General features: G+C 45.8%; 1 protein-coding gene and 1 long non-coding RNA gene across 2 annotated transcripts in view; one reads left to right on the top strand and one right to left on the bottom strand.

Annotated features, from left to right (window-relative positions):
* Positions 1–19,153, bottom strand: part of LOC133282503 (uncharacterized) — a 55,002-nt gene extending 35,849 nt beyond the window's left edge. The window contains exon 1 of the long non-coding RNA XR_009747646.1: positions 19,024–19,153. This is a non-coding gene — a long non-coding RNA (uncharacterized LOC133282503). The remainder of the gene's footprint in view (positions 1–19,023) is intronic.
* Positions 12,687–18,311, top strand: LOC133282487 (transcription factor E2F4-like). Its single transcript, XM_061478478.1, has 4 exons — positions 12,687–13,139; positions 14,855–15,046; positions 17,564–17,611; positions 18,247–18,311. The coding sequence occupies exons 1-4, from the start codon at positions 12,794–12,796 to the stop codon at positions 18,309–18,311; spliced, it is 651 nt and encodes a 216-aa protein (XP_061334462.1). The 5' UTR covers positions 12,687–12,793.
* Positions 19,154–19,635: the final 482 nt, after the last annotated feature.

The raw sequence follows: 19,635 nt of genomic DNA, 5'->3' as shown, positions 1-19,635 counted from the left end.
TCTGACGGCTCTCGGAGGGTCTCTGGTGGTCGTGGGGAGGGAGGCTCCGAGTCTTCCTCATGAATGAACTTCTGAACTTTGCTTCTGGTGCATGCGTTCAAGCCTTGCAGTTACATAAAAACTCCTTATCTGTATACAGATGTTCCTATCACCGACCACAAACTCCCTTGGCTGGGGCCCACACCCTGGAACCCCGTGCCTCACAGACTTTCTGTTCTGCCTATAGCTCGCTCATAACAAAACCTCCTATATTTTTCTCACACCCCGCACCAAACTTCTCAGCCCTCGCCCCGCTGGGTGAACTGAGGATTTGCTGCTATGGCCATCACTCGTCCCAGTGCGGGGGCAAATCCTCCGGTCCGCGCCCGGGGAAGACGGTTTCTGGAGGTGGGACGCTGACGTGCGGAGAAAGGACTTTACAACCAATCAGCCAATTAGAGTTGTAAAGTAGGTATGTTTATTTAGCGCTGGGCGGCACGGGGGTATCCCACCAAAGTCGTGTGCGCCGTAGCTGCCCGTCCTCCAAACATATATGGCATTGTGGTTACATATTCATGAGATCGCCTATACATATTTATAACCTGTCGTGTCCGTCCTGTCCCCCCTCCCGCTTTGTATGATAATTAGTATTTCCATAAACTCCTCCCACTGCGCATGTGCAGTGCTTTTTGGTGGTGGTCGTAGGGGGTCGTGGGGATGAAGGCTAGCAGCTCCTCTTCGTCATCGCAAATAACCTTTTGGTCTTGCACAGGCTCAGTTACTCCTTGGATCGTGTCCAAACCACAAAGCTGGCTTACACCTGTTCTCTTCTTTTGCGCAGGCTCAGTCTCCCCTTGGTTTGGCTGATCTTATCTCAAGAGTTACAAATGTAGCTAACTTTTCATAAGTGTTAAGTCCTGCGCTTTGTTAACCCTTAGGTTGCACTAACAATGCGATTAAGGTATATTATCACTAATTGCATTAACAATGCAAACTAATTACCCAACCAGCAACCAGTTCTAAATCTTAGGACTCCCCTCAGTCCCCCCTTTTCTAGTAAGTTAGTAAATTCTTTTACTCCTTCTAATGCTAACATATGGTACCTTATATAGAAATTCCTTATCTAACATTTCTCAAAATATCTATTAGACTCAAGTTCTCGTCATAGTTGATTTTTCCTCCATTCGCTGTAAGAGTCTCTTGTATCGTGACAGCATCAGACTTACATCAGCATGTAAGGTGCATCAGACTGTTATACAAAGAACCGTGAATAAAATTATAATAACAATTATTGTAACAAGCAACTGTTTCAACCGTGCCAAATTCGGCAACCAGGAAGTCATTTTTTTCCATCAGGTCCCTGAAACCCCAAGATGTGTTGTCTTGGGCTGCTTCATGTAAAATTCTGTTTTTTTTTCCCAAATTAGAGACAAGTCCTTCTCGATTCTCATATTTTGATTAATGTATGTGCAACAATGTTCATTAATAACTGTACATAGACCCCCTTCCTTGGCAAAAAGCAAATCTAATCCCAGCCTATTCTGGAATGTCATCTTTTCTAGGGAAGAGATTTCTTTCTGCAGGGCCGTGAGCACATCAGCTGTGGCATTATTGATAATTTCCATTGTGGCCGAGATATTTACTAGAGCCTTTTCTAATTCACTCACTCCTAACCATGGGATAAACCATCTTGCAAAGCTATGGAAGCTAGTCGGTTTTGTCACTAACGGATGAGTCATTCGTTTTTCTCTTGTCAAATAGGCTACTGGTTTCATATAGGTTCGTAATAAGCCGGGTAAACTGGTTAGATTTTTCACAGAGGTAATGTTGGGAACTATGGTACCTATAGCACATGGGCCGGTCCATCCTAGGGGTAGTACTTTATATCCCCACATTCCACAAATCCAGTACCAGCCTCGGCCTACAGGAACCGGCCAGCCTTTGGGAGTATTTGTGGAATTCCTTCGGGTTTGGTTTTTGTTCCACGTTTGTACTTCCATAAGACATGTAAGAGGTGCAATTAGGGTAAGCTCCGACAGAATATTCCTCCTCACATCTCTTGTCTGTTTTATTTCCTCCCTTATTTGCTATGACAGTGTCCAGGTAGCACCTCTGGACACAGGGCACTCCTTCAGTCTCATTCCATAATAGGCTTAGATGTATTCACCATGCTAGATTCCTTTCAGATCCGTTAGTGTATTTGGATATGGACTGGTTACTAAGGGCTGTTATTATCATAGAGGAATTAGGAAAAACAGTGGCCACCACAGGATGACCTCGCTCCGCATTTGTGGGTATAGGCATGAGCAGATCCAGCAGTCAGACCAATTCATGGCTTCTGCGATCTTACCATGTAATTGCATGAATCCGTTATTTTCCCAAGCACCAAGTCTCCCTATTAGGCTCACAATCAGCGTCGTGATAAAATAAGTTTTCCTGTTTGGACTTGTGTGACCCTCCATGGGGACTTAGGTGCTTTCTTCACTCTAGTTTGATGAATCCAGGCGCTCTGCTCTTTAATCTTGATTGCCATAAAGGAGGTGAGGAGTACCTGGAATGGTCCTTCCCACTGTGGTTCCAAAGTTTTTTCTGTAAGAGACTTTATATATACATAGTCCCCGGGTTGTATATTATGTACAAGCCCATTTAGACCCCTACTTTGAGTCCCAACCACATGTCTTCCGATTTTGTTAAATTGTTTTCCTAATGCCACCATGTAGGAGGTCATTATTTCATCCCCTACTTGTGTGGGCATTCCCTTCTGAATTTTATAGGGTCGCCCATACAAGATTTCGAAAGGGCTCATTCCTTCCTTTGCTCTCGGCTTAGTTCGCATGCGCAGGACAGACAAAGGAAGGGACTGAGGCCAAGTCAAATTGGTTTCTTGTCCCAATTTTACAATTTGTTGTTTAATTAAATGATTCATCTTTTCCACTTGGCCACTCGACTGAGGGCGATATGGGGTATGGAGTTGCCAATCAATGCCTAGATGGTGGCTAATTTTTTGTATTATTTTTGAAACAAAATGCAGTCCTCTATCAGAGGATATAGTTGCTGGAACTCCAAAACGTGGTATTATTTCTTTTATTAATATTCTAGCTACCTCCCGAGCCTTGGCTGTCCTGGTAGGGAATGCCTCTGGCCAACCTGAAAAGGTATCAGTTAGCACCAATAAGTATCGATACCGCCCTTTTCTGGGGAGTTCAGTAAAGTCAATTAGCCATTGTTGTCCAGACCCATTGCCCTTCCCAATTTGGCCTATTTCAGGTCTGGAGTTATTCTTGGGATTAGTCTGGAGGCAAAGATCACATTGTTGAGTTACTTGTCTCACAGTGGTGTATAAATTTCTAGCTATAATTTGTCTAATTAGGTGCTTGTATAGGGCCTCTGCTCCCCAGTGCCCCTTTCTATGTTCCTCCTTAACCAAAGACCATGTTAAATAGGAGGGAACAATTAATTTTCCTTGTGGGGTGAGAGCCCACCCCTCCTGATTATATGATCCTTCCAGGTCTGTGATAAGCTTTAGATCTTCTTTGGTATATTTTGGCTGACCCTCTAGGAGAATTTGTCCGTCAGGGATTAAAGCTCCCTCCACCTTTACCTCCATCTTGGCTGCCTGTTTTGCCTCTCTGCCCGCCAGCTCATTTCCCTTTTCCAACTCCGAGTTTACTCTCTGGTGTGCTTTGATGTGCATGATTGACGCCTTTTCAGGGAGTTGGACTGCCTCCAGCAGTTTCAAAATTTCTTCTGCATGTTTAATGTTCTTGCCCTGTGTGTTCAATAGTCCTCTCTCTTTCCAAATTGCTCCGTGCGCATGTACGACCCCAAAGGCGTATTTTGAATCTGTGTAGATATTCACAGCCTTGCCTTGGGCTAGTTCCAAGGCGTGGGTCAGAGCAATTATTTCTGCCTTTTGTGCCGAGGTATTAATGGGTAAAGGTCCTGATTCTATTACGGCCTGGCTGGTGATAACGGCATATCCAGCATGTCTCTTGCCACTTAAGACGTAGCTGCTTCCATCTGTGAACCCGTTCACTGTGTCCTCCATAGGACTATCTTTCAGGTCCGGGTGGCTTGAATATGTTGCTTTGATGGTTTCTAGGCAGTCATGGTGTACCGGTTCTCCTGTGTTTCCACTGAGGAAAGAGGCTGGATTGACAATGTTAGTGACCACAATTTCCACATCATCTTGCTCTACCAGGGTGGCCTGGTATTTCAGGAATCTTTGTGGGGAGAGCCAGTGCCTGCCTTTTACTTCCAGTACTGCGGATATGGTATGAGATACCAATACAGTTATTCTCTGGCCTAGAGTAAATTTTCAGGCCTCTTGGATGTTTAATACTACGGCTGCGATTGCTCGTAGGCATCCAGGCCAGCCCTTTGCAGTCGCATCCAATTGTTTGGAGAAATAGGCAACCGCCTGGCGATATGGACCTAAATCCTGTGCTAGTATTCCCAGTGCAATCCCCTGCTTTTCGTGAGAGAAGAGGAGAAATGGCTTACTCACATCTGGGAGTCCTAAGGCTGGGGCCGACATCGAGGCCTTATTTAACAATTCAAAGGATCGTATGGTTTCTCTGTCCCATTTAAGGTGTTTCTGGTCTGTAGTTGTCAATGCATATAGGGGTCTGACAAGCAGTCCATAATTATAAATCCATAAGCGGCACCACCCAGTCATCCCCAGGAAGGTTTGTAATTCTTTCACTGTCTGTGGCCTCGGAGTTTGGCATGTTGCCTCTTTCCGGGCCTGTCCCAAGGTTCTTTGTCCGGCACTTATTTCATAGCCCAGGTAGATTACTTGGCGCTGCACTATTTGGACCTTTCTCTGGGAGACCCTATATCCTTGGAGTCCCAAAAAATTCAATAGACTTATGGTCGAGGTTATACAAGCGTCTCTCTTTTTAGTTGCAATTAAGATGTCATCCACGTACTGTAGAAGTTTTCCTTCCTGTCGTGGTTTAAACCCAGTCAGGCAACTTGTTCACTCACTCCCAGTGAGTGGTGGCGGGCTGACCTACAACAACCGAGCCCCCCCCCCCCCACCGGGGGTCTCCCCTTCCCCGCTCCCAGAGGAAGGGGGAGGAGGATCGAAAGGGTGCAACTCCTACGGGTTGAGACAAGAACAGTCCAGCAACCAATGTACAACACAAATCACCACTGCTACTACCAACTACAACAATGATAAGAGAAAATAACAAGGGAAGAGAATACGATACCACCGGCCAAGAAACGAGTCCCACCCGGAAGCCCGTGTCCTTCCGGGTAACTCCCAGTTACCCCCCACCCCAGACATGACGTGCTGTGGTATGGAATACCTCCTTGGCTAGCCTGGGTCAGGCACCCTGTCTCTGCTTCCTCACAGCTTCCCCTCCTCCCTGGCAGAGCATGAGCCTCACAAAGTCCTTGGTCAGGGTAAACATCACTTAGCAACAACCGAAAACATCGGCTTCACCAACATTGTTCCCAGGCTGGAAGTCAAAACACAGCACTGCACCAGCTACCACAAAGGAGAAACATGACTGTTACTGCTGAACCCAGGACATTATCCACCCCTTATTCCATACCATCCACGTCATGCTCAGATCCCACATTTTCAATACACCATCGCTCTCCCACAAATATACATCCATATACATACAGACCAAGAGAAAAAGATCATTTTCTTAGTGCATGGACCAATCCCTATAATGCCGCCGAGTCCATTCGATCCATGATGTCAGGTTCCATCCCTTGTAACAATCTTTCAGGGCAGGAAAGGCTGTGTGCACTATTGCATCGTTGCCTGGTGATGCTGGTCGTTCCTTTACTGTGGAACTCATCCCGTTCTATCAAAGTTCATTCTCCGTTGGGATGATGGTTGGAGGGAAGTCAGGGCCAGTCGCTGGTGACCTGAAGACATCTAGTTGATGGGCTATAAAAGTATTACACAGAAGGCAACAGCATACAGTTGAGTTCACTGGCTGTTTTCCCATAAAATCAAATCCCCTTGAGGTATACATCGGACTTCCCCATCTTCCCGCATTACCCACCAAGTATATCCTGGTCCCTGAGCAAAAGCAATCCCGCGAGTGGGTTTGCCTTTACCTGAAGCAGGAATAACCCAGATTGTCTTCCCCAGCAAATTCTTCATATGCACCATGGGAATTTTGTCCCCCTTTACAATATGTAAAAGTTCTGACTGGGCTGGGCCGGCCCTGTTGGCAGATCCTCTGGTGTGGACCAACCAGGTGGCCTTTGCTAAGTGTGTATCCCAATGCTTGGAAGTTCCCCCACCCATTGCTCTCAGTGTAGTTTTTAACAGCCCATTGTACCGTTCGATTTTCCCAGAGGCTGGTGCATGGTAGGGGATGTGATATACCCACTCAATGCCAGGCTCTTTGGCCCAAATATCTATAAGGTTATTCCGGAAATGAGTCCCATTGTCTGACTCAATTCTCTCTGGGGTGCCGTGTCGCCACAAAATCTGTTTCTCAAGACCCAGGAAGGTGTTCTGGGCAGTGGCATGGGGCACAGCGTATGTTTCCAGCCACCCGGTGGTTGCTTCCACCATGGTAAGCACATGGCGCTTGCCTTGGCGGGTTGTCGGCAGTGTGATATAGTCCATCTGCCAGGCTTCCCCATATTTATACTTCAGCCAATGATAAGAGAAAATAACAAGGGAAGAGAATACGATACCACCGGTTTCACCAACATTGTTCCCAGGCTGGAAGTCAAAACACAGCACTGCACCAGCTACCACAAAGGAGAAACATGACTGCTACTGCTGAATCCAGGACACTTCCTCAGATGGAGTTTCCCAGGACTCTAAATCTTTGGCAAGCTGGTTGCCAAATATAGTAGGGCTGGTTTTAAATCCTTGTTGCAACACTGTCCAGGTAAGTTGGGTTTTTCGTCCACTTTTGGGATTTTCCCACTCGAATGCAAATATTTTCTGGCTGGCTTTGTGGAGAGGGAGGGAAAAGAAAGCATCCCTCAAATCTAAACCAGTAAACCAGGTGAGCTTGGGCATCAGTGTAGTTAATAAGGTATATGGGTTCGCCACTACTGGATAGAGATCTTCGGTGATCTTATTTATAGCCTGGAGGTCTTGGACCACTCGGCAGGACCCTTCGGGTTTACAGACAGGTAATATGGGAATATTAAAATCAGATTCACACTCTTTTAGTAATCCCTTTTGTAAAAATTTCTCTATTATAGGCCGAATTCCTTCCCTGTCCTCTTTCCTCAAGGGATACTGTTTAATACTTACCAGCTGCCGTCCTTCCATAAGTTTGACCTCAACAGGTGGAGCATTTTTCACTTTCCTGGGTGTCTCAGTGGCCCAAACCCCGAGGTATACCTGGTTCATAACTTCTTTGCTGATTCCTCCTCCTGTAAGGACACGAGTTAGGGATAAACTCATTATTTGGATATATTGTTGTTCATTTACCTCCAGAGTAATCTCTCCCTTTTCAAACTTAATTATTGCATTCAATTGTTCTAATAAGTCTCTTCCCAAAAGCGACTTTTGGGAGCTGGGCATATATAAAAATCGATGAATGCCCCACTGTTTTCCCAGTTTATGCTCTAGTGTGACACAAGGGGGGCACAACATCACAAAATGGAATATATAAACCTTTAGAATGTAAAGAATACGAGAATGATTCGTGTCAAGAACTTAGAAATCATTGTTAACAATGCACCTGTGACCAGTGTACCATGTATGGAATGTATAAAAACGACCTTGATTATAATAAATGTTGCTGTCAATGTAATGATGGGAAAGAAGAAGAAACAAGGGAATAAGCTAGTCCCCTCTTTAATCATTTAGACTGTTAAAACAAGAAGGAACGCTTTTAGCTTTGTTTAACTGCTTGAATGCTTTAAGGGGGTTAGGTAACCAAGGAGACACATCCTGTTAAATATACGGGTCTAAGATTGTGGTTAAGCTTGTGATAGACATCTTTCTGTTAATGTATTACCGAGAAGTTTCAGTATGTTTCTTTACTTGGAGAGAAAACCCCAGCAACGGGACAGAAACAAATGAAAAGGAGCCACATCGAGTTTCAGGCAAAGAAGACAACAGGATTGGCTGGAACTCAAAACCAGGAACTGAAACCCTGGACCGAGAAGTATAAGAGACTGTACCCCAAAAACCCCGGTGTGCGTTGTTGGCGGAGCGGAGACTCCCTGCGCACCCAGTGTTGCTTGCTTAGTGCCTCTTGATATTAATCAATTGTAATAAAATAATAAAATCAGATCATGGCCAAGACTAAATTTTTATAACAAGAATTAGTTTTAAGTAATGTTAAGTTTGATGGCTTCGTAACAGTAGCAATGGAAAATTACTGAAGTGCATGATACATAGAAAAAAAAATAGAGTACAGCTAGAGAACATACTGAGAATTCTTGTACAAGATAAGTCGTTATGGTTGACATAGTTTTAACAGTCTAGAAGAACAGGACGCAGGGATAAGGAGTATCTGGGAATGGCAGGTGTCCAGGATGGGCTACAGTTAAACTAACTGATCAGTAGGAGGACAGGAGGATTATTATGTCTGTGGTGCTAACGAACCAATTAAGCTGGTATGAGCATCTACTGCGCATGCTTCAAAGGCTGCCAGAAGTGATGCAGATTGTTGGAAGAAGTAAACGGCCCTCAGAGACCACCACCACATTCCTGCACGCATGCGGGGTACTTTCTGGAAAATGACGTAATCTATACGTAGCTTCATGAATATGTATGTATACCTAATGGCTATATAAGGACAGCTTGTGTAGCAATACCGGGACGCACGTTAGGAGGAGCTATCCCCCGTGTCTCCCGGCGCCGCAATAAAGAATACCTGCTTGTCAGCTTGAAAACTTTGTTGGCAAGTTTGTTCCTGGAGTTTTCTCTGAATCAAGTGGTTTGCAAAAATATGCCTTTTCACTTTGGACAGTTGCCCCTTTTACCATAATATAATCACCCCCCAGGGGCATCAAGGCTTGGTTTAAGACCGAATATGTTGCTCCTGTGTCCACTAGAAACTCCACCCCTTTTTGTTCCTTTCCTAGCTCTATTATAACCAGTGGATCCACTAGGGTAGATTCCCCAGATCTCCGTCAATCTTTCTTTATATGGGCCACTATTCTCCCCTTCTGATTGTTCCGCCTCTTTCCTTTATTCTCCCACCTTTCCGGACAGTTTTCTTTCCAGTGGCCAAATTTATTGCACAATGCACATTGATCCCTACTCAACCAAGGTGGTCCTTGTCTGGGTTTTCTCTCTTCCTCTTCTCTGACTACCACTACCACCCTTCTCTGTCCCCGTTTGTAATCCTCCTCTCTGTTACTAAACACTCTCCATGCCTCATCTAGTAATATCTCTATGTTCCTTCTGTAGGGCGTAGCTTTTGAATCTTACCTCTAATATCTCCTGTAGATTGGCCCAAAAATAAGGAGACTAATTGCTGTATTCCTACCTCTGATCCAGGATCTAGCGGTGTGTTACAGCGCATTACATCCCTCAATTGATCCAGGAATTCGGATGGTGACTCAGAAGGACCTTGTCTGATTGCATATAGTGCCAATCAATTTATAGTTTTAGGAATGGCCCTTTCCATTCCTTTTGCTATCCATCCCTGGTATGCCTGCAGTCTCTCCATACCAGCAAGGTAACTGGGAGTTACCCGGAAGGTCACTCTCTTCTCGGTCTGGCTCTATTCTGCGGATGGTATTGTATTTTCTTCCCTTGTTATTTCTCTTATCATTATTGTTATTGGTGGTAGCAATAATGATTTGTGTTATACCTTAGTTACTGGACTGTTCTTATCTCAACCTGTGGGATTTACATTCTTTTAATTCTCCTCCCCTTCCCTTGGGGATTTGGGAGTGGGGGGAAGGAAGGAAAGGGGAGGGGGGAGTAGGAACTGTGTGGCTGACTGGGTTTAAACCACGACATTTGGGAATTACAGACCAGTCAGTCTCACCTCTGTGCCTGGCAAAATCTTGGAGCAGATTCTCCTGGAAAGCATGCTAAGGCGCATGAAAAGCAACATGGTTGTTGGTGACAGCCAGCATGGCTTCACTAAGGGGAAATCCTGCCTGACCAATCTGGTGGCCTTCTATGATGGGGCTAAGGAACTGATGGACAGGGGTAGAGCAGTTGATGTCATCTAATTGGACATGTGCAAAGCGTTCGACACTGTCCCAAATGACATCCTTGTCTCTAAATTGGAGAGACATCAAATTGATAAGTGGAATACTCGGTGGATAAAGAACTGGCTGTATGGCCGCACGCAAAGAGTTGTGGTCAATGGCTCAGTGTCCAGCTGCAGACCAGTAACGAGTGGGGTCCCTCAGGGATTGGTGTTGGGACACGTCATGTTTAACAACTTTGTCGCTGACATGGACAAAGGGATTGAGTGTGCCCTCCGCAGGTTTGCCGATGACACCAAGCTGTGTGGTTCGGTTGATGCGCTGGAGGGAAGGGATGCCATCCAGAGGGCCCTTGACACACTTGTGAGGTGGGCTGATGCCAACCTCACGAAGTTTAACCATGACAAGTGCAAGATCCTACACCTGAGTCGGAGCAATCCCAGGCACAGCTACAGGTTGGGCAAAGAAGAGGTTCAGAGCTGCTCTGCAGAGAAGGACTTGGGGGTGTTGGTTTATGAGAAAATGAAGATGATCAGGCAGTGTGTGCTTGCAGCCCAGAAAGCCAACCATATTCTAGGCTGCATTAAAAGGAGCGTGACCAGCAGGTCGAAGGAGGTGATCCTGCCCCTCTGCTCTGCTCTTGTGGGACCTCACCTGGAGTATTATGTGCAGTTCTGGTGTCCTCAACATAAAAAGGACATGGAACTGTTGGAACAAGTCCAGAGGAGGGCCACGAGGATGATCAGGGGACTGGAGCACCTCCTGTATGAAGACAGGCTGAGAAAGTTGGGGCTGTTCAGCCTGGAGAAGAGAAGGCTGCCTGGAGACCTCATAGCAGCCTTCCAGTATCTGAAAGGGGCCTGTAGGGATGCTGGGGAGGGACGCTTCATTAGGGACTGCAGTGACAGGCCAAGGGGTAACGGGTTGAAACTTAAACAGGGGAAGTTTAGATTGGATATAAGGAAGAAATTCTTTCCTGCTAGGGTGGTGAGGCACTGGAATGGGTTGCCCAGGGAGGTTGTGAATGCTCCATCCCTGGCAGTGTTCGAGGCCAGCTTGGATGAAGCCTTGTGTGAGGTGGTTTAGTGTGAGGTGTCCCTGCCCATGGCAGGGACTTGGAACTAGATGATCTTAATCTTCTTTCCGACCCTAACTATTCTGTGATTCTATGATTCTGTGATTAAGTTACTGGGAAACATAATTTTCCCATCTGTTGCTGTGATTGCAGAATCAAAGAGGAAGTGGAAACACCATTTTGTAAAAGTATTTGGGATGTAGCTATCAAGGGATGTACAAACACAGCACCTGTGTTTGAAACTAACAGGTCTTAAAGCTTGTGCCTTTGAGCTTTACTATGCTTTTTTAATGTCTCTTAACATTTTTATTATGTGCAGATTTGTTAAAGGAGTCTCGTCTTACTGACAGAAGTCCTGTGGTGTTTTGAATCCCTGTCCTTTTTGTTGATCTGACCTTTGATTGCCTGCTTGAAATTAAAGCCTGTGCTCCTCTGCTCTCCACTCTCTCCCACTCCTCCAGGGATCTTCTGTATTAATTATCAAGTGAAGCTTATTGCAGACTACCAGTGAAGTGGCAATACTAACCACACTAAAACATTCAAAGTGAAAGCTGCTAACTTCTCAGTCTGAGTGTCTAGCGATCACAGCACTAGTACTTCTCTGTTCACATTTCCCTAACCTGGATATGGCCTGGAAGCTGCTCACGTGTGATTGTGTTATTGAGGAAACAGGTCTTAAGGAGCTGCAGAACATGAAAAGGAAAGATGCTGTCAGCCTGGCTCCCAGCCCTGCATGTGCTGGGTTCTGTGCAGGGTCCAGTACAACTAGGAGCAGGCAGCTCTCTTGCCAGTATAGACTGGGGAGTGTTGGTTTGGGGTACTGGTTCACCCGCATGAGGTTGCTGTGCTGTTGGCAGCCTGGCTCCTCAGCCTAGTTCAACACCATCTGTCTGCTGGCTCTTGTTTCTAATTCACATCTAAAAGCTTGTGACAGTAGGATGAAAGATCCTTCCTCTAATATTCGGGTGTTCTCAAGAGTGGATTTAAGCCAGCCCTTATGAGGAAAAGTTAGTCCTGTTAAGGATGCCACTAAACAACTGGGATTGCTTTGAGCCCTGGGCACTTGGGCAGGTTGGGAGCTGTGTGATGTGCTTAGCAGGTCACATGGGTGTAAATGACAGCCCTCTGGAGATTGAGGGCTTTGAGGAGGGGCTCTTTGTCAGTGCTTAATTATCATCAGTCTGTTTCCACAGGAGCCACCCTTCTTGCGATTCAAGCCCCATCAGGCACACGTGTGGAGGTTCCCATCCCTGAGGTGAGTGAGAAATGCATGGGCAGAGTGGAGGAGTGTTCTTGCATGTGTGTCAGGGCAGGGGTTGTTGCATGGATTGGACAGGCTGGGAGTCAGAAGTCTGCGGGGTTGGTGGAATTGGAGGAACTGCACCAGCTACTAAGACAGAAAAATGACTGCTGCTGCTGAACCCAGGACAATGAGGCAGCCACAGCTTCTCTGGGCAACCTGTGTCAGTGCCTCACCACTCTCACATCCTAACACCCTCACTTCTGCCTAAGAGCTCATCTCAGCCTCCCCTCTGTCAAGTTAAAGCCATTCCCCCTTGTCCTGTCCCTACAGGCCCTTGTAAAAAAACCCTTTCCAGATGTCTTGTCTCTGCAAAATTCATGTTCTGTTTGGAAAGGGAATTTCATGTATGGTTGTGTTTTGCTTTTGACTTTTCTCAGGGCCTAAACAGGCAGAAGAAATACCAGATCCATCTGAAGAGCACAAATGGTCCCATTGATGTTCTGTTAGTAAACAAAGATACTTGGAGCTCTCCTCCTGTTGTACTACCTGTCCCTCCCCCTGAAGACCTCATTCAGTGCAAGGCATTTGCACCCTCAAAACCACCCATCCCACCACTCACCCACTTCCAGGAGGCATCTGTTGCCAGCAGCACCCAGCCCTCAACACCAACACCTGCCAGCACTCAGGAGCACAGCCCTCCTGCACAGAATCCCACAAGCACAGGTGAGAGGGAGGCTACAAGAGGCAGAAACATGATAGGGCTAAGGAAAGCACATTCCTCAGCCTGGCTGGGGCTGGGACTGGGACTGATGGTTGTAATGTCACTGACATTTGGGGGAATGAAACTCCTTAACACCAATGTAGCATTAAGAAGCAGGCACTTCTTTATTGCAGTGCTGGGTGCTATGTGGAATTTCCAGAAATCAATCATACCCAATGCTGATTTCATCCTTACATTTATGCACAAAAATTACAAGATAGTACACTCCCAGTTACAATGATTGGTTAGTGATTTACGTACAATTATATCTGCAGTGTCATTCTATTCTGCTACTACGCTTGCTTGGGGGAAGGGTCTTCTTGATCTGTGGGTGTGCTTTTTAGTATTAAAATGAAGGCAGTTTACTTCAGGTCACCTTAAAAGTAAGTTTTGTTGCCAAGTTGGCCAGCTATATTTCTACCTTGCCAGGTTGTGAAATAACTCATCCTATATACAATAGACCCTAGGTTCTTTGGTTATGATCTAGAGAGTAAGGACTAAGCCTAGCATGTCACAGAGAACAGGGACTTCAAGCAACACAGCATCTAATTTCTAAGCTAACATAGCAGCCCATGCTTACATAGAGGTTTCTTGGTTTAAGCCACGACACCTTGGCTTAAGAGGCTAACTTCTTAAACCAAGATGTTCTTATAGATAACTGCTTCATAATCAAACACAAAATATAGAAAGATTCAGTAAAACTTAAGATAATCTGCAACAGTGCAGTACTGTCAGCTTCTGGCAAAGGGGGCACCTCTGCCTGCTGCAGTGAGTCTCTTCTGTCTTCATTAGTGGGACTGGCTGTGGTAATAAAGGTAAGACACTTGGCTTCAGGGTGTGGTACCAGCCTAAAGGAGCAGTTGTGGGGGAGAGACTGATCATGCAGATTGGCAGAAGTTTGTAATAGGGTCTTTTTGAGTCTCAAGTTCAACTTTCAGTTTGAAAAAATACCGTCAAAAATACTAGATTAGGTTGGTTGTGGATTTGTTCAGCTAAATTTTGAAAGCTTCCAGCAGTAGAGATCCCCAGTTTCCTTAGTGAGCTCTTCCAGGGCTGCAGAACTCTCTCAGCGAATTCCTTTTTCCAGCTACCTGGATGCTTTGAGCTGCATCTTGTCCCTATTGTGCATGTTAATGTTGTTTGACATCACTGAGAAGTTCTTCATTTTTGTACCTGCCTTTCTGGTCTCTGCAAGATTCTGTTACGTTGCCCTTAGACTTCTCTTTGCCTGACTAAACAAGCCCAGCTTCCACCCTCCTTGTAGGCCATGTGCCCTATACCTCTAGCCAACTTGGTAGCCCTCAGCTGGATGTTCTCCACATATTTCTTGAACTGGAGGATGGCCAAGGTTGGACCCACTATTGCAAATGCAGCCTCAGCCCTGAGCAGGATAGTAACTTCCCTCAGTGTGCTGGCCATGTTTCTCCTGGTGTAGCTTACTAATTGGCTTGTGTTAATTGCTGTGAGAGCATGTTTTTGGCTTATGTGTAGCCTGGCACCACCATGACTGCTCTCCAGTTGAACTGCAGCAGGACCTGGGAGGTTTTGCTGGGTGAAAGCAGGAAGCCTTCTTCCTATGCAGCTTGGCCAGCATTGCAATGAGGGTTGAGTCTGTGGTGCAGCTTGCTTTGGGCTGGTGGGAGATGACCTTCCTGTGTGTGTCTGTGGCTCTTCCCAGAATGCAGTGTCTCAGCAGCAGAATCCAAGAGCAGCGATGACGTCGATCCCATCGGGAATGCCTCCATGTCAGCTGGCCAGCCGGCCAGGTTGGATACACAGCTGCAACAGTCCTCTGCCTCACTGGACAGCAGCTCCATCCTACCCAGCCCCTCCACCTGCTTTGAGCCCATCAAGACTGACCCCACAGAGAGTGAGTATGCACCCTTGTTTAATGTGTTGCTCCAAAAGCATCCTGCTTGGATCAAGGGAAGGGCTACTGGGCCTGGAGGAAGGAGCTGGAGTCCATTCTGCCTTTGCTGTCAGCCACACTCTGCAAGGGATGAGCAGGCATTTCTTTGTGAGGGTGCTGGGGAACCTGGAGAGAAGGTGACTGTGTCTGGTGTCCTGCCACTTTCTGTGACCATAGAATTCCAGGCTGGTTTGGGTTGGAAGAGACCTTAAAGCTCATCCAGTTCCACCCCCCTGCCACAGGCAGGGACACCTTCCGCTAGAGCAGGTTTCTCCAAGCCCCGTCCAACCTGGCCTTAAACACTGTCAGGGATGGGGCAGCCACAGCTTCTCTGGGCAGGGTGTGTGGGATAGTATGGGCAAGTATCTAGGTCAGTGTGTCCCTCCAATACTTTGGAAATTCACCTTGAAGTTCGAGAAGGAAGGAAGGAAGGAAGGACGGAAGGAAGGAAAGAAAGAAGGAAGGAAGGAACGAGGGAAAGAAGCTTCCTTCCTTCCTTCCTTCCTTCCTTCCTTCCTTCCTTCCTTCCTTCCTTCCAGGACTGCCAGCCTGCCGTATAGGTCCTTCCTTCCTCCCTTCCTCCCTGCCAGGGATGGGGCAGCCACAGCTTCTCTGGGCACCCTGTGCCAGCGTCTCACCACCCTCACAGGAAAGAGCTTCTGCCTAAGATCTCATCTCAATCTCCCCTCTGTCAGGTTAAACCCATTCCTCCTTGTCCTGTCCCTACAGGCCCTTGTCCAAAAGCCTCTCTCTAGGTTTCTTGTAGCCCCTTTAGGCACTGGGAGCTCCTCTAAGGTCTCCCCTTAAGGAGCCTTCTTTTCTCCAGGCTGTCAGTACTAGAAAATCTGCAAGGGACACTCGCATGATACACATCTCTGCTGTTATGTGTTAGTATTTTTCCCTTTTGATGCGTGGGTAGACTCCACAACTCGTTAAAGTTGTAAAGTAGGTATGCTTTTTATTCAGCGCTGAGGCGCACGGGGGATAACTTCTCCAAAAGTATGCGCACCTCAGCGTTGTTTCCCCTTTACATTTATTTTCTAAAGTTATATATATGCATGAGGTTGTACAACACGTCTGTACATATTCATGTCCTATTCCCGGCTCATAGTATAATGAGCTAAGAAGTCCTTTGCGCCTGCGCAGTGTCTCCTAGTGGTCGTGAGCGATGGTCTCGAGATGAAGTAAATGAGTCTTCTTCGAGCCTGAACTTTTTACCTCTGGTTGTTACATATGCTTCCTGGAGGCTTGGTCTTTGTCCAAAGCGCAGAGCCAATTTCAGCCAGCCTAGGTGTCCAAAGGACTGGAATCAAGTCACAGTCCCTATTTCTTAACAATAGCTATGTCCTTATATCTAGTTCTAGCATACACGGAGGCATCCAAAGGATGGGAATCAAGACACGGTCCCTACTTTTTGATAATAGCTATGTCCTTATATCTTGTCCTAGCATAATCATGAGTGAGCAATGATATTGTTAAGCGAGCGTCCTGATCTATCCCCTTGTACATTGCAAGTACGATAAGCATGAACAAGCAGTAACATTGTTAAGCAAGCGGTTCAACCCTAACCCCCCTGTATATTTGTTAACCCTTTCAGTCCTTTCTGTAGCACAAGGTCCAATTTTTGCGACTGCATGAAGCTATAGAACTTGCAGCCATCACTGAGAGCACTTTTGTAACTCTTAGGGAGTTTTCAGTAGTAGAAGAGCTCTTGTCTCTGTTTTCCTCCTTTACTCAGGAATACTTCCTCTGTCTTTAGTGGTCTTGTGGTCTTAATGATCTTGCAGTGTAGATTTGGGGAGCTCCTTGGTGTGCTTGGTGAGGTGAAATGGGCTTTAAAAAAGGAACATTAGATCTTTATGGCAGGAAATGGCAGGCTTGCCCAAGGGAGAGAAAAACATCCTCTAGGTAAGATATACTGCTTTGATGTTTTGAAGCCTACCTTCACTGCAGAAACTCTCCAGGTTAGAGGGTTATGGTTAGAAGAGGAAATTTTACCAGTGCTTCTTTCACACTTCTGCTGCTAGTGTGTCTGAGAAGTGTGAACTGTCTTCATCTTGGAGTAATCTTAATTGTGGAATTAGGCCTTTGATGTGCATATAGTTTACCACATCCCAGCAGGCCTGTGCTGTCTTTCTAAAGGCATGTCCTCATCCTACACAAGATAAATCAAGGGGGTGCACAGAAACTGACACCATGTGAGGCTTATGTACAGGCAATTACTCTAGAGCTGCTGACTATGATAATATGTTCATGTCCTGGGGCTCCTATAAGTTTATTTTAACATGGTCAAGCTCAAGCATTGTATTGCTTATCATTTCAGCAGAAATATGTGATATGGGGTGTGGGAGCAGAGCTCTGGATGCCATTGGATGATTTGAGTACATAAGGAGTACAGTAGGATAGTAGGTAATTATGCTTTAAAGCTTCAGATTATTCATGTAATGATGCAAACAATTTGGTTTGTTGTATTTGCAGTACTGGAACTTCCCAAAGAGCTGTCAGAGATGTTTGATCCAAGAAGAGGTATGTTCACTCCCTGACCTCATCTTTGTTCTGCACCCATCTACCTGCAGAAGTGGGATAGTTTGTTTTATTCATTTCCTTTTGGATTATTTTGGGATGTGGTTTTGTAAGGTGCTTGTGTTTTTTGGTGGCTGCTGGCTCTACTCATAGTTAAGCAATCTTAAAATTGCTGGTTTCTGTATGTATTTTTCTGTCTTCGTGTTGCCAGCAACCTCTGCTAGTTTACCCTACAGCGTGCACTCGAGGGCTTTCCTGTCCCTGTCCCTGTCCCAACACTGATCTGGGCTCTGGTTGCCCATGTTCCTTCTCCAACTCATCTGCACCATGTAGAAGAAAAATACCCATTAGTCTTGTTTCAGCTGTAGCCTGCCCAAGGCTAATCCAAGCAAATACACTAGGGATATAGTAATCTCTCTTCAAAACACCTCTGGTTTTGGTGGTGTTGGTAATTTTGGAGCAATAGGGAAGGGGATACTGTTACTTGTGTTAGGAGTTCTGCCCCTGCTCAAGGAATGTCTGTGTGTTCCTAATGGCAGGATGGACTCAGGGCTAAGGGCAAGAAAGGTGAAGAAATTTGGTCTGGCATAAGCCTAAAGTGTGAAACTCTTTTTATCTGCACATTTATTTCCCTTCAGTGCTGGTGGAATACTTTCTAACCCCGCTGCTAGGCAGAGCCAAGAACACGCCAGCGCTTTGGTAGTGATCCCAGGATATGTACAACAGCAGTCCTTAGTTAAGTGCTCTAGTAGTGCTTTGTGAGGAGCCCTGGGCTCTACAGTCAGCCTGGAGAACACCTTTCCTCCTTGCCCAGCACCCACAGTGGACGAGCTTTTAGTAATGCCTGAAGTACATATGAAGAGTAAGTTTGACTTTGCAATGTGAGACTTAAACTCCTGCAAGGCCCCAGCCCGTGTAGAAGATGTAGCTTAACCCTGATTCAGAGAAAACTCCAGGAACAAACTTGCCAACAAAGTTTTCAAGCCGACAAGCAGGTATTCTTTATTGCGGCGCCGGGAGACACGGGGGATAGCTCCTCCTAACGTGCATCTCCCCATTGCCACGCAAGCCGTCCTTTTATAGCCACTGGGCATACATACATATTCATGAAGCTACGAATGGATTACATCATTTTCCAGAAAGTTCCCCGCATGCATACAGAATTGTGGTGGTGGTCTCTGAGGGTCGTTTACTTCTTCCAACAATCTTCATCACTTCTGGCAGCCTTTGAAGCATGCGCAGTAGATGCTCATACCAGCTTAATTGGTTCGTTAGCACCACAGACATAATAATCCTCCTGTCCTCCTACTTATCGGTTAGTTTAACTGTAGCCCATCCTGGACACCTGACATTCCCAGATACTCCTTATCCCTGCGTCCTGTTCTTCTAGACTGTTTTTCTTAAACTATGTCAACTATAACAATTTATCTTGTACAAGAATTCTCAGTATGTTCTCTAGCTGTACTCTATTTTTTTTCCTCTATGTATCATGCACCTCAGTAATTTTCCATTGCTACTGTTACAAAGCCATCAAACTTAACATTACTTTAATTCTAAAGGTTTCTATATTCCATTTTGTGATTTTGTGCCCCCTTGTTTCAACCCCAACTGACACTACTATATGGACACTATTAAAAAGATGTTTGCTGTCCACAGTAATTTGTGTTGCTTTAGGGACTATTCTTCCCAGTTTGGAGGGGGAAGATAAAGATCCAGGAGTGAAGGACAAAACAGTCAGGAGCTTTGGAGGCAAAGCTCAGGACTGGAAAGAAAGCCACACTACAGAGCTTGGAGAAATGAGCCTTGCAGCAAGCTCCATGCAGCCTCCTTCCTCTCAGTAATCCCAGTAATGCTGCTCAGACATTGGTGGCTGCTTTAAGGCAATTTAAACTACGAGAGCCTGGAGTTCTTCCTTAGTGTGTTGTATTGGAATTACTTTTTCTGCATTGTTTTCTTTCTCATTTAAATGGATGCTTAAGAACTGCTTGTTTTAAAATCAAATCCTGGAAAAAACCTGAATTGCAACA

The sequence above is a fragment of the Pezoporus flaviventris genome, unplaced genomic scaffold (genome assembly GCF_033815535.1).
Source record: "Pezoporus flaviventris isolate CSIRO_AGI_PZ_B2104156 unplaced genomic scaffold, CSIRO_AGI_Pfla_v1 ptg000125l, whole genome shotgun sequence".
Taxonomy (NCBI): domain Eukaryota; kingdom Metazoa; phylum Chordata; class Aves; order Psittaciformes; family Psittacidae; genus Pezoporus; species Pezoporus flaviventris.
The sequence above is the reverse complement of the archived record's forward strand: the minus strand, read 5'-3'. Positions and strand labels throughout refer to the sequence as shown.

Bases quoted from the DNA above. Each gene is read 5' to 3' on its own strand.
- LOC133282487 (XM_061478478.1), top strand. From the start codon at position 12,794: ATGTTCTGTTTGGAAAGGGAATTTCATGTATGGTTGTGTTTTGCTTTT. The intron at 15,047-17,563 runs GTGAGTATGCAC...TTGTATTTGCAG, and splicing joins CAAGACTGACCCCACAGAGA to TACTGGAACTTCCCAAAGAG. The intron at 17,612-18,246 runs GTATGTTCACTC...ATTTCCCTTCAG, and splicing joins GATGTTTGATCCAAGAAGAG to TGCTGGTGGAATACTTTCTA.